At 36.7% G+C, this 13,918-nt stretch overlaps 1 protein-coding gene across 6 annotated transcripts in view; it reads right to left on the bottom strand.

The window, feature by feature from the left end:
- Positions 1–13,918, bottom strand: part of LOC122538060 (protein NDRG3) — a 36,617-nt gene that overhangs the window by 4,490 nt on the left and 18,209 nt on the right. For 4 of the 6 annotated variants that reach the window (XM_043671802.1, XM_043671820.1, XM_043671829.1 and 1 more), the window contains 6 exons: positions 9,026–9,225; positions 8,503–8,623; positions 5,269–5,557; positions 3,296–3,565; positions 2,880–2,964; positions 295–339 (listed from right to left, as the gene is read on the bottom strand). In XM_043671802.1, coding sequence (XP_043527737.1) covers positions 295–339; positions 2,880–2,964; positions 3,296–3,565; positions 5,269–5,557; positions 8,503–8,623; positions 9,026–9,225 — 1,010 coding nt within the window. Of the gene's footprint in view, positions 1–218; positions 340–2,879; positions 2,965–3,295; positions 3,566–5,268; positions 5,558–8,502; positions 8,624–9,025; positions 9,226–13,918 lie in introns of all 6 variants that reach the window. The other 2 variants (XR_006308779.1, XM_043671812.1) reach the window with 2 other exon arrangements.

The raw sequence follows: 13,918 nt of genomic DNA, 5'->3' as shown, positions 1-13,918 counted from the left end.
TGTTTAAGAAAATGAACAGTTGTTAGTTGCCTTTTTGCTAATCCTTCACAGACAGAGAGAAAGAGAGAAAGAGCGAGAGAAAGAGAGAGAGAGAGAGAGAGAGAGAGAGAGAAAGGGAAAGAGAGGCAGAAATAGAGAGAATATGCCCGAGATCGTCAAAGATATTGTTAACCATCGTCGGTTAATACCTCCCGATAAAAGTTTGAATTCCGACTTACTTAACGTACAGACGTGGCCTAACTGACCAACTGCGCGCTTGACTCCTTGCGGCCTTCAATTCCTAATTACAATTACCTTCGGGTGTTGTCGGCGTCACGGGCTTCCGCGGGGATCTCACCACTAAAAGGCATAAAAAAACACAAATTCTTTTTAAAAAAACATTCACAAAAACGTAGCAGATCGTAACGTAGCGTAGCCATAGCGAAAGTTTTTCATAACTGTCTCTTTCTTTTTTTTTTTCTTTTTTTTTTCTGTTCATTGGAAAGACTCATTCTTGGGTGCAATGCATCGCTAGGCCGTTTATCGTGTACATTTAAAGTATACGTGTACGTAACAGTTAAAGAATAAAAATTAAGCATCGATCAAGTCGTCTACGTTTAATCTTACTTCGTGCAGAGAGAAGGAGAAAAATGGGAGATAGTTCGATGAAAAGAAACGGACGTGAGTCGCAAAGAAACGCTTTGGCTATTTACATTGCTAAGTGTGAAATTCGTTTCTTTATTCAAAAAAAAAAAAAAAAAAGAGAAAGAAAAAATTGTCAAATAGATTGGAAATTCTAATGCAATAGTCCATGACAGCTTAACGAGCCATTCGAACAGCGAAAGCGTAAATTCTTGCTGACACTTATGAAAGTACACTTTTAGAACAATACACGTAGTAACGTCTGTCTAAACTACTTAAACGATAGCGTGATCTTTGGCACTGGCAGTAATTGAGAAGCAAAACAAAATAGCCAAAAAGCTGACACTACTTTACTGACTACTTCAGTTGAGCACTAGGTATTAATATGTACGTACCACTCGATCGATCCGAGACGCGTGGGAAATAAAGGCGCAAGTCGGTGAACATGTATTTTTTTCTCATTTGCCTTTGATAATCATTTCATGTTTTTTTTTTTATTTTGTTTTTTCTTTTTATTCTTTTTTTTTTTTTCTTAAGCTCTCAAATAAATGATAAATGGTGGTGAGACTAAAAGTGATGAATTCAACGTAATCCTTTTTCAAACCTCTTTTTATTTATCAAGTCGAGCAAGTGGCTTTCCAACGAAGGAAAGTACATGATCGAAGACGTTGTTAAGTCTCTTATGTAGTAAGGATGCGGGTGAGATCGTTCGAAAAACAGATCAGAATAGTTCGTCAGACTATTCTGTTGAAATGCTTTAAACGGAAAAGAACTTGATTGTTTCTTTTTTCTTTTTTTTTTTTTTTTAAATGCGTCGTCGATCCTTAATGCATCAAGGTGGTTAACAACATCTTGGCATCGCGCCATTCGTACAACATGAAAACTCTATTCGTATAACAGAGACGATCGTAACAACAACAATTAATTAACGATAATCACCGCGATAGGAACAATTAATTCAATTAGAACAACTTGGGCGTACTTGACTAATATTCGCAGATACCTACCACGTGAAATAAATAATAGATTCATTGTCTTTGTTTCAAAGCGAATAATCGATGGTGGAGAAAAGAGATCGGTAATAATTGAGAGGAATAGGCGAGGCGTTTTATCATCGACGAAGTACTCTGTTCGCGCGATAAGTACACCGCTTTTTTCCGTTTTTTTTTCCCTCTATTTTTTTGTTTTTTCTTTTTTGTTTTCTTTGTATATTTACTGGGCGATAGTAGTAGTAAAGCGTTGTGTTATGTGATAAGTGCTATCGTGTTTCTGTGACCAAGAAGCCAAAAAGAATAATAAACTTTAGATTAGTCGCGGATTTAGCGTTGATCGTTCAGTCAAGGGCGATAACGCATTTTGCACTCGCTCAGTATGCATTTCCAATGAAGCGATCAGAGAATTTAGTAGAGATGTAGAGAGTAAATAATAAATTAGCGAATGTCAAGTTACTTCGAATATGATTTGCACGACAAATAACGCTTAAGTGTGAGAGAGAAATGTTGCCTGCAATAAAATCGTTTTTCTAGTTTAAAGGTGAGGGATAGAAACAACGTATTGCTCGCTACAGCTAAATGCAGCTTAAACCGACTTTCGCACGACTCTAGCGAGTTCCAAGGCAAAGTGGTCGAGGATGACTTAATTTACTAGCGTTATCGGATCGCATACCAACGGATTCGGAAAACGTCACGATGAAAAATTATCTTGTTCGGCTTGTCGCGAAATTCGTTCCTTTCGTTTCTTTTTTTTTCTTTTTTTTTCTTTTTTTTTTTCTCTCTGTGTATGTAACACGTTTGCTGTGTGTTGGATTCGAGTGTACGCGTATATAGGCCAGAAATCATCGAATGCTTGTCAAATGTAGCAATCGATTGAACGAACTTAAGCCTACGAATATTCACGATTTAAGATAGTTGCGTGTATTCGTTTCCGCGTAATTCGTTGCGTAAGAGAGCACGCGAACGTCTCTGCGAAATCATTAACACCTGATCCATTGTCTGAAATGTCATTCGACTGACAATGTTGTTGTCTGTTGCAAAGGCCAAGCGTCGTCTTGAATTTTTTTTTTTTTTTTTTTTGCTAGTTCATTCTATTTTCACAGATCGATGAATGAGAGCGATTGTTATCCTCGTGAGACAGTCGCGTGCTCTTTTACGAAGTGGCGCGAGCGAGATTCGTTTATACCGATGAAGATCGATGAGAGTAATCGTTTGACAATCTGATAATTAATGTCTAAAGCGTGGTTCGCCAGGACGCTCACTTACCATATCCTTCGCCCTGCAGAAATAGTCGGAAGGCCTCGCTTACTTTGCCCGGTTGCTCCTCCAGTACCATTCCGCAATCGGAAATCTGCCAATTAGACAAATTAGATTAGATTAATTGTTGTTATCTAGTTAACGATATAGCTTCACGTTACGTCCAATGTTGCAACAAAAATATGCAACGAATAAACGACAAAGAATGTCAAAGTACTTCTAATTCGAACTTCCACCGACATTCGTGCGCATCAACTGTAATTTACGAAAAGCGATTAGCAAGAGAAGGAGTTGATCGAGGTAACGTTATCGCTCAAATTGCGACGAGATACTCGGTAAAAAATCTCTCTTCGCGGAATTAAACGGCTCGAAACGTGTACAGCCTCTCGGCACAAAGGGTGATTAATGTTGCAAGAGCCTCGTACCTTCATCCAAGAGCTATTCATCGGATCTAATCGTCCGTTTAACGTGACAGTGTCGTCGACGTGCGGACTCAAAGCTCCGGTGATATTCATTACAGGTACACCGAGCGTAAGGCCTTCCTTCTTACGCGTTGGATCTAATTCCCTCGTGATGTTCAGATCCGTACGACGGACGTAACTGTCGATTAGCAGTGCTAGATTTGTTGGATTCACGCGGCGCTCAAAGTAGTTCTTGTACACTTGAACAAGGTCGTGGTTCCTCTCCTCTGTGCCCTGAAACACGTTTCGCACATAACAGTTCTTGAATCTCTGGCGACTGGAATTCCGTGTAAAATTAGATGAATTAAATTAGCTTCAAGTATCTCTTGAATCGAGAAAGAAATTTTACAATTGACACGTCTTTGGCCTATTTTTTTGAGACATGAATGTGAAATTATTTATTGAAATTGTGATATATTGTCATTAGATTGATTGGAAAGTTCTGTCGTTTTAGTTTTGCGAAGAGGAAGAAGGAACAAATTTTAAATTTGAAGTAATATTTTTATTACTATTTTAGTATTATTATTAGTACGTATTCACCGTAACTTGCGACTGTTTTAATTCAGAAATCTATTCATTCTGTCGTTGTTGAATTTTTCAGTTTTGCTAATTCAGACGAAGCTGCAAAGTACACCTACGAGAAAAACTTGGCCGCACAACTTTCCAATTAATCTAATAAATGTGTGATCTCGCAAAAAATTATCGAGATTCTTTCGTCAGCTATGACATAATCCTTGGAAAAATTCCAAGGCCTCGAATATCTTGGTTTCCGTTTTTATAGTCCAACTTCTTTGGCTAACGTATAGGAGCAAAACGCTCGTCAGGGTTCGTCATTAGTGTGAAGTAGAAAGAAATTAAAGAAATGAAAGGAAAAGGGTCGAGTCTTTCGTTTCCTTTGAAAATAGAAGTAGAAAATAGAATGGAAATAGAAAATACGTTTTTTTTTTCTTCTTCTCGTTCTCACCATAAAACTGACTTGACTTTTTTACTTTCTTCTTCTTTTCTTTTTTCACTTGTAGTAACTCCATTAAAAAGCTACGTGTTGCATAATAAAAGCAACGGAATTGCTGCTGACGTTCTAATCTAATTTTCCACGTTGCGTTGCTTGGAAACACTCGACGCCTAAGCTTTCGACAGACTCGATTCCAAGTCGTCAATAATTTATCGGCCTACGTTTCCGTGTGAACGTTGCTTAAACTAACTTGCCTTGATAAAACTTGTGGGTCATCCAGGCTGTTGCCTGTTCCCTTATATATACACGTATATATCAAGCTACAGTATAAATTACAATCGCTGAGACAGTTTTATTCAATCGATTTTTCTGCTAATCAGAATGTTACGGCATTTCTATGATGAATAATAATGTAAAAGAACCTAGCAATTATCCGTTTTTGAACTCGGTATTAAATTCAACGTTAATTACATTACAGTTTATTGTCTCTATTTCATTAAATTTAAGTTTATTGTAGTTTACAAAAAAAGAGATGCAGAAATATACAATAAATACGAAAAATACATAAATAATTATAATGATTCATTGAGACTTGTATTTAGAGAAGTTAAGAGATATGTCTTTCCATATTGAGATAACAACAATTTTGTCAACATACGTGTGTCAGTAAATAAAGAAATGATTTTGTCTTTAGAAATGTAGAGGCACGATTTTATAAAATATAAAATAGACAAAAGAGACAGAGTAGAGTGCAGTAGATATGTAGAATATTGTCAATAAGATGCAACATGACGAGCCTAAAAACATTTACAAATTATCTTTTTTCCTTAGTATTTCTAATTAGTAATTAAATAATTCGTAATTAATTAATAATCTTAAAATTCAGTCATCTAAACGAGAAAAGAAAATATAGAATCTCAGTAAAAGCATCTCGTCGTTCAATATGCATGAATAATTTCCACGTAAGATAAATGTATGTACTCACCCTGCCAAAGTGATGCCACATCAAATAGTCCAATACGCCCTGAGTCATGCCCTGTGACCTCAGGTGACGAACATTCAGCTTCTGGTAGCCCCATTCGATCCAACCTGCCTGCGTCGACACGCAGTTTATCAAGCACAGTGCATTAACCTTCTCGGGGTGAGCAAGTGCGAATCTCGCTAGTATGTTGGCCCCGGCACCGACTCCAAAACCGATTACGGATTTCAGGCCAAAATAGCCCAGTACGAAGAGTAGCTGTTCAGCCAGCTCATCCATGGACGGATAGACGTAGCTGTAACACAGTGCAGACATTTACCGTCTAATCTAGCTAACACTTTTCGGAAGTATTAGTGTAACACTTTTTGCTCTTTTTGGAAGTATTAAAATTCGTCCTTGCGACGATTCGTCAGCTTCGAACTTATTGTCATTGACTCGATGTCATAACATCTGACATGTTATGACAAATATTAGTTTTGGATTCTCGTCATAGAGCTAAGGATAGAAATTTTACGGGAATTGTGCTATGTGTCAATGTTTGAGGAAACTGGATCATGCGGTATGCTTTGATACCTAATTTGAACTGGAATTGATGATAAACGCGAAGCAATTTTCCAGTCGGTCTTAACTAGTTATCGTGTGCCAATATTTATCAACGTATCTTGCAGATGAAATGTATCTCTTCCGTGATGATATAGGGGTTTACGTTTCCCGCAATATATGTATGTTATAGGCAATGAACGTGTGACATTATTGGTTTTCATATCGATACTATCGGGCGCTGTGTTAATTAATCTTACTTTTTTTTCTTTCTTTTTTTTTTAATTAATCTTAGGTTTTTTCTTCTATCATAAATAAATGGAAGTAAATTACTAATTTTAATTAAATACCGACCAAAATTTCACATATACCGATGCCGAGAATCTTGGTACTCTGCTTCAACGAATCGCAATGATTCGTGGAATAGATACGATAAGTTTGAAAAACGAACAATTTAATCCGCGATAAGTGTTGTGAATATATTAGAAAATATTATAAAATGTATATGAAATTGGTCTAAAGCGTAGATTAGAATGGATGGATAGATGGATAGATTTTCAAGCGAAAACTGACTGGAAAAATTTCTCTGTCGTCTCGCCAGGTCCCAGTCCCGAAATTTTACAAGCTGACCATCATTAAAGGCAAGAAGAGACCTTGCCACGACTCAGGCTAAGAATTAATTATGAAATATTTAAATATTATGCTATTTAGTTGCCACTAAAAAGGTTAAGAATTAATTATGATATTTGAAATAATTATGATATTTTGCTCTTTCGATAGCAAGAATTCTTTCAAGGATCTTAACAAGTAATTCAATAAATTTTTTTTTTAACAAGATCTCTTTTCAACTAATTTATTTATATTTTTAATGTATTTCTAAAAAAAAGAGTTAAGAAAAAACTACAGGCAAGTAACACTACGAAGAAACTTCTATCTAGCACCGCATGATATATATTATGAAATAACTATCACTGTCTCAAATGACTTTTGCATTGTATGTTTGCATACAGTTTAAATTATAAATTTCTAATTTATGATTACATAAATTATTCTTGAGTTCTCTGATTCAATTATAAATAGTCAATACAAATTGTCGGGTATCGACCGATCGAACACAGACACATGTATTTCGAATAGACACTTGTCATGAAATTTTACGGATTTGGCACGCGAGCGGAAACAGTTCGTATTTGCCGGTTGCATGAAAATCTGCATTGCAGTCTAAATTATTCTGTAACACTTTATTTAGCTACGTGTGTACGTTCGTCGAGGTGAGCCTCGATTGTTTGAGGTCAGGTTAATCGGATATCGTCGGTGGACAACGTCAATCTTTCAATTCCTCGGTGTAAATGATTGCGTCGCGCGGTTTTTTCGAAATTTTCTTCATCGGCTATCAGCCGCAATCGTTCACATTAGCATAGAATACTTTCATGTATATGCATTACATCTGTTACATTCTGAAATGTAATGAGATGCAAATTGCTAGAATTTAAAAAAAACAATATCTGCAAACAGTGTCTAAATATATCGTAGGATATTTGCTGCAAATGTACACAGTAGATTTCTAGAAAATTTTATTTGTGCAGAATTGCACGATAAATGTATGCAAATAATATTCAAAAAAATATATAAAACACACAAAGTACGGTTGTTGTTTTTCACTTAACGGTAAAATCTAGTTTACGTGACGATCGGTGAACGATTTTTTCGAACAACTTCGAGAACCGGCTGAGTTTCCTGATTTCATGAGAAATCGAACAACGAAACGGGGAACTGCGCAACAGACGGTAAGATCGAATCCGTAGAAATGCAAACGGCGATAGAGGGAAAAGCTTAAGAAAGAACTTGCCGCGCAGCCATGAGGCGAAAAGGAGAGAGAATCGCTCTTAAGACATGGAGGAATTATCCGCGGTACACGCTAAAGTAGGCACATAGCCAGGGCTTCGACTAATTAGAACGTTAATTAGGTCATTGATTTGCACTAATTGAATTCACTGTTGTCAAGTGGCGCGCGTGTACGATGTTCTTGAATGAGACTTAGACGCACGCGTGTAAGAAATCGTCGGGAAATCAGCTTCCCCTAGTTTTCCTTTTTTCTCATTTTCTATTTTTCGTTTCGCCACAGCCTACCGCGCGTTAATTAGCGAACTCGTTACTCGGACTTCAAGAGAATCCGCGCACGAATCTGGTTGACAATTGGCACCGGTCGTTTATTGACTTTAAATGTGGTTGCTCGCAATACGGTCATATTTTTGGAGAAAGAAATTGATATTTTGTAGAAACTGCTTGCCGATAAAAGATTGTGTGAAAATTGAAAAGGTTATTGCAACAATTACAGCTCCGATATTTAAATTCGTATTTATTATGTAGAGAAAGGGAAGCATTCAAAAGTACGAAAGTTTCTTTTCATTATAAACATTAGCAAATGAATTTATAACACGTTTCTAAATTTGATTGGATCTTCAATTAGTGGAGCAATCTCTTTTACTATTAAATTGCAAAATCGATAAAATTAGAAATATCAGAATTATAGTAATAATTAAAAAGATCCGAGAAATCAGAAAAGTATCTAAAAGTATTTCGAGTGTGAAGAGTTAAAATAAATGAAATTGATTGACTACATCCGTTTCTTTTGATTCAATTATTGTCAATTCATTGTGGCCGGAAACAAATAAAAGTTTTGATAGAAAATGTACTTACTCCTCAGGCAGCGTGGGTGCACCTTCTTCTTGACCCGGTGCATTCACATGATAAACGCAGAAGTTTTCGAGTAAAACTCTCATGTCGATGTAATTGAAGAACGCCTGGAAGCTCGATATATCTGGAAATAACGATTTCCACGTTTCCCATTACGTCACAGGCAATTAAAAATCTCAACCGTCTGTTGAGACCGAACTCACTTGAAGTCACCTATTTCCCTCGTACAACAGTAATAAAATAAATTGGTAGTAAAATGCAATTAAAAATTCTATATTAAAATCCTAAATTGTTATGGCTCTCAATGTGCAATATTATTCGGTGAAAATTTTACACCAGCATATATTTTTCATTTTGAAACTCAGCATAGTTAAACAAATGCAATTACACGTTGAGTATTAAACAAACAAAGTAGGAAATTTATTGCTGCCTGTTACAAGAAACATGAAACTACGAGATGATATTAAAATATACTTCACACCGGGTGGAATTTAATTTACGAATTAAAATAATACAAATTACTCACAGTTAAGGCCTAAGTCGTGATAAGTGAGAATGGCAGGTTTTGCTCGGTTCCCTTGTACAGCCACCAACAGACTCCCCTTGTCAGTTTCAATCCTTTCCTCTCGCACGGAACTGTCATCTCTCGATAAACATCTTAGCGGAGGAAATTGAAGCTGAATATTTTTCAGTTCGATGTCGTCCATACTATCTGAGGGCATCGTGCTGTGTGCATGAAAAGAACTCCCTTAATCCCTTGTCTACTCAACTACACTTAAATCAATCGAGACGTTCTCGATGTATGTGCAAACAAATCGCAAAGACACTGAAGGTGTACCATCTCGAGCGAGATTTATTTCACGCTGATGTTCCTTGAAACACATAGTGGAAACATTATCTTTGTCTATGAGAAAGTATGCAGAGTACTCTGTTATCACTCGCTTTTAAAAGTATCTTATGTTTTCGTAATTCTATCTAATATTTGGTTGCCAGAGTTTCCGCTTTATCGTTGACTTTTCTACTGTTTTTTATCTTTCCTAACGGAAACAATTTAAAATGAACAAAGACTTGTGATTTGAAAATATTTTTGAAAAATATCATGGCAATTGTGGGATTAACGATTATATTTAGAAGAATTAAATTAAATACGTGTACGTTCAGTAAGGGGGAAATAATCATCGGAGTAGAAAAAATGATAATTCAATCAGGGGTCGGTAGAAAATCGCGCGGTGGAAATTTCATGTTGGATCGATATTTTTTTTCTATATTTGCCCACTTTATTTTTAATTTCCTCGAATGCGAAACCTCTTCTTACTGATATCACATTTTTAACTATCTCGGATAAATTGACGTACTGTTAGGTTAAACATAGAATGGTGAGAGTGTGTTAACACTGAGACCGTCGAATACGCAAAAGTTGAACGTGAAAAGAATCACTGACGCGAAACGCGTTGTTTTTTGTTGCTTGTTCTCTTTTCATTCGCACTACAGGCCGAAGTATCATCAAATATTTCGCTACGTCAACACCGGAATATAAAATGTGCCAAGCTGATGCTTTCAGTGGATCTGAATGGCCAGTCTTGTAGATTTTTGTCCCTTTCAGAGTATCGTACAAACATTTCGCGAATAAACTTTTTGTTCTCTTCTCTCTGTTTCGTTAGGAATTTTATTTTTGTTTGCAACAAAACTTTCCTTTGTTCGTCGATGCTCGTTAGAAGTTTAAACAGTTTGATAATTACAGTTGTTTAAACCAAATAAAATTAATGTTCACGAGAACAACTATCATCGTTTTATAGTCTTCTGTAACTTTATCAGTTCTCGTTAATTGATAATATACGAATGCATATCTGGTTCATACGATAGAAGTGTCGGAGCGATAGAACTGTTATCGCATAATCATGATGGAATTTGTAATTGCTTTCTAATAATCGATTATTGACGCTTAAATAATTTGTATTTATTTGTAACGATTAGACAGGTGCGATCTTGCCATGTACATTCGTACTTAATTATTTGAGTGATTAACTTTTTTATCGATGTGAACTTTAATCACTTCATGAATATCAAAGAAGTGATTATTCTAATGTGAAGTTTAAAATATCAAGCATTTTTCACACGTTTTTTTTTCAAATATCTTCCTACGAAGTATTTGCGTACTTCATCGAAGATATTTGAAAATTTCTAAAAATTTTTCTACATTATACAGATTTAGTCATATGTCATGACTATCGTGATCACGTTGATAAGACTTGAAACGAATTCGAAAATATTAATACCTCGAAATTAAAGATAATTAAAATTAAAACTAGATACAAAACTATTATTACCCAAGTATTGTAAGAAATATATTATACTTCGAATATTGCACCTCCCAATTTTCCGTAAATACTATACATAAAAGTTCGCAGAGTCTAGAAGTTCCAAGAATTCCAGAAATCCACAAGTTTTCATCGTATCGCGCTTAATATATGCAAACAAATTCCCTCCAAAAAAGCAGTCAAATACTATCACGAGTCACTGTATTTTTCCATAGTTCGATCATCGATTGCACTAGCTATGTCCATATATATTCTATCATTGTGTGCGTGGCGAAGGGTGTAATCGGTCGAGCGCCCACAGAAGTCGAGGATTATCCGCATAAAACTCGTGGAAACGCTTAATATAATAAACGCGCGCACGCAAAGTCGCGATACGTTAATGATAAAGAAGTTGCAGTGAGCTTTTTATGGTATCGATTCCGAGGGCCACGCCCTATCGAGTATGGCGTTGCATGGCCGGAATCTGGCATGTGTTTCTGAGGATGGCCCGTGTCATCGAGCTTATGCACAGAGCCACGTGCTTTCATTCTGTGCGGCGGTCTTCTGATTCGTGTGCGCAATTTCCCTTTGACGCCTGCACTTCTATTCAGCTGTAGACACATTAAAGAGGAAACACACGAAGCAACCCGCGTTCTTCTTCGTTAAAGCTCCCGTAATGTTCAAAAGTGCATTTCACTTCCCGGCGAAATGGCCCCGTTTAACGCCCGTTTAAGCACGCGTTCATTACGCCAACCGAGAGTTCGTGAATCGAGAGTTCCGATTCTTTCCCCCCCCCCCCCCCTCCTCCTTTCTTTTTCCTCCGACGGACGCGTCTGTAGTTTTGCGACAGCTTATGTTCGTTCTCCGTGTTAGTTTTCTTGATTTGTAAAGGACGGGAAACTTGCGTGCAAGACAGTGAGAGCAAGGGTCACTCGAGTCAAGCTAATTCGTCAGATTTGATCACGGATAATTCTTGAATTGCAGAGAACAGTTTAAGAGTAGATTATTCGTTTTGTCGTTTGTGATACAATAAACAGCGATTATTATATTACGTGAAGTATCGATGGTGTAATTAGAGTCATAGCTCTCCTCGAAGATGTAATTTCTCTTCATCGAGACATAAAATGTTTCTCCAACTAATTTTAACACTCTCAGTTACAATTGCATGTATATTATTTCATTTCTGAAATAGTTATTCGCCTCATCAAATTCGAAGTACGCAGCATTATGTCTCTTCTCTTGTCATCGCATTAAAAATACTGTCTCATACTGCGCGAGTTTCATTGTCCTCTACAAAGCTAGCCGAGTTTCAAGATGTCGAAACACAGCTGACTCCTCAGTCGCAAGTGTATCCTTGCGATAAAATCAATAACACGAGCGTGGTACCCTTTCTCTTTCAAAATGCGAGATGTTTCCTAATTTAAAATCAAGCCTGCGAGAACGAACGGAAATTAATTCGATCGCGTTAACTCGCTGCAACGTTCGCAAAAGTTGCGCGACGCACCCTTTCTTTGTCTAATACTCGGAAGAATCTACATTGACCTGTATTCCCGAGGATTTACGGGGCGACCCAATTTAGTTTACCGGGGAAATGTCAGGAACTCAGGCTGACCTGTTCCCTATATACGCTACCGCTTCTCCAAGTTCGAGAGAGATAAAGGAACGCTGCTCCCTTCCTCGCGCTGGAATATCAGTGAAAATACCATCCACTGACCTCGTAAAGAAGTTACTTTCTTCGGACGGATTCCCGGGGGTGATTCCCGGGTGCCCTTTTGTCGAACGTTTCTTTTCCTTGCTTTATCATTTAGAAGGCCAGCGTTGCGTAAACTGCTTCTCCAATAATATCATTCTCGCCTCTCTCTCTTCTCCTCGTATAAATTTCTATATATATAAAAGAGAGAGGCGAGAATGATGTTTTATATATATATATGTTTTTGCATTTTCCGTTGCACAAGCTTTGGAAAACGAGCTTATTGTACGGAGTGAATTAATTTCCGTTGTCGTTTTAACGTTCTCACTCTGTTGCGTTGCGTATTTCGTTTCAAATGAAACGGCATTTCTCGGGTATAGAAGAAGATACGAAATGGAATTTTCGTTGTGCGTTAAAGCGTCCGCGTTACAAAAATATCTCCTTCGAAACTATTTCATTGAATTTTCAGTCGAGATTTACAGCGGCTGTTGGACGGCGTCAGGTTGACTTTATTCGAAAATCAATACGTTATCCCGCGGGACGAACAATCGCCTGAAAGTTTGAGCAGTGAAGACTTTTTTTCGACATTGTTGTTAAAAACTTTGAAATTAACGGTATTAAAATGCAATTCCAGACACTCAGCTTTTAAAAAATTGATACATCTCTCCCAAGACAATTTTCAGAGAAATTACTTTTTCTTCGCTACAGAAAAATTTCTCCAACGAAATCACTTAATTTTAAGAATTACGAGTAAGTACTTCAAAATAATTCCTCGTGTCATGAAACCTGGCGAGAGATAGATAATGTTTCGGTTAGATATATACAGTATTCTCTTGTTTACATTGATAGAGCATTGATTACGAACGATACTAACCTGACTATTCACCTTGCTACTATCATTATATTTCTCTAGCGAGATTACACTGATAATTACGCGAACAGATGTTGAAACTAGGAAATTGTCGCAACGTTATCACAAAATTGTATCATTGTGTCGATATCGTAATTTATACATAAATCAAGATACGAGTTTTACGTGTATCTTTTGACAATCACGAAAATAATTCATTGAATATTAAATTCATTCGATGAAAATTAAATTCATTGGATAAGCACGTATATATTCCTTCTTCTTAAGTAAAGTTCAATTAAAGTTTCTTCATTTAGTTTTATCCATTTTGAAGTTTAAAGAGTATAATAAAAGTCAGTTTCGTAGAAAATACGTCCAATAATTGCAAACGGGAGTCGCAATAAAGAAGAAACCGAACCGTCGAGATTAATCAGTCATTTATTGCTATCGATCAGCCTGTGAACGAAACTTCAAAGATCTCGGGTACTTCATTTTATCTCAATTAAGTGTTTTCTAATTGCAATGGGAAACGATCTCCGAAATCTTTAACGAAATAAAATCTAAAAACACGACGAGACGTTC

The sequence above is a fragment of the Frieseomelitta varia genome, unplaced genomic scaffold (assembly GCF_011392965.1).
Source record: "Frieseomelitta varia isolate USP_RPSP 00005682 unplaced genomic scaffold, Fvar_1.2 scaffold_163, whole genome shotgun sequence".
Classification (NCBI taxonomy): Eukaryota; Metazoa; Arthropoda; class Insecta; order Hymenoptera; family Apidae; genus Frieseomelitta; species Frieseomelitta varia.
Note: the sequence above shows the minus strand (reverse complement) of the source record. Positions and strands in the feature narration are given on the sequence as shown.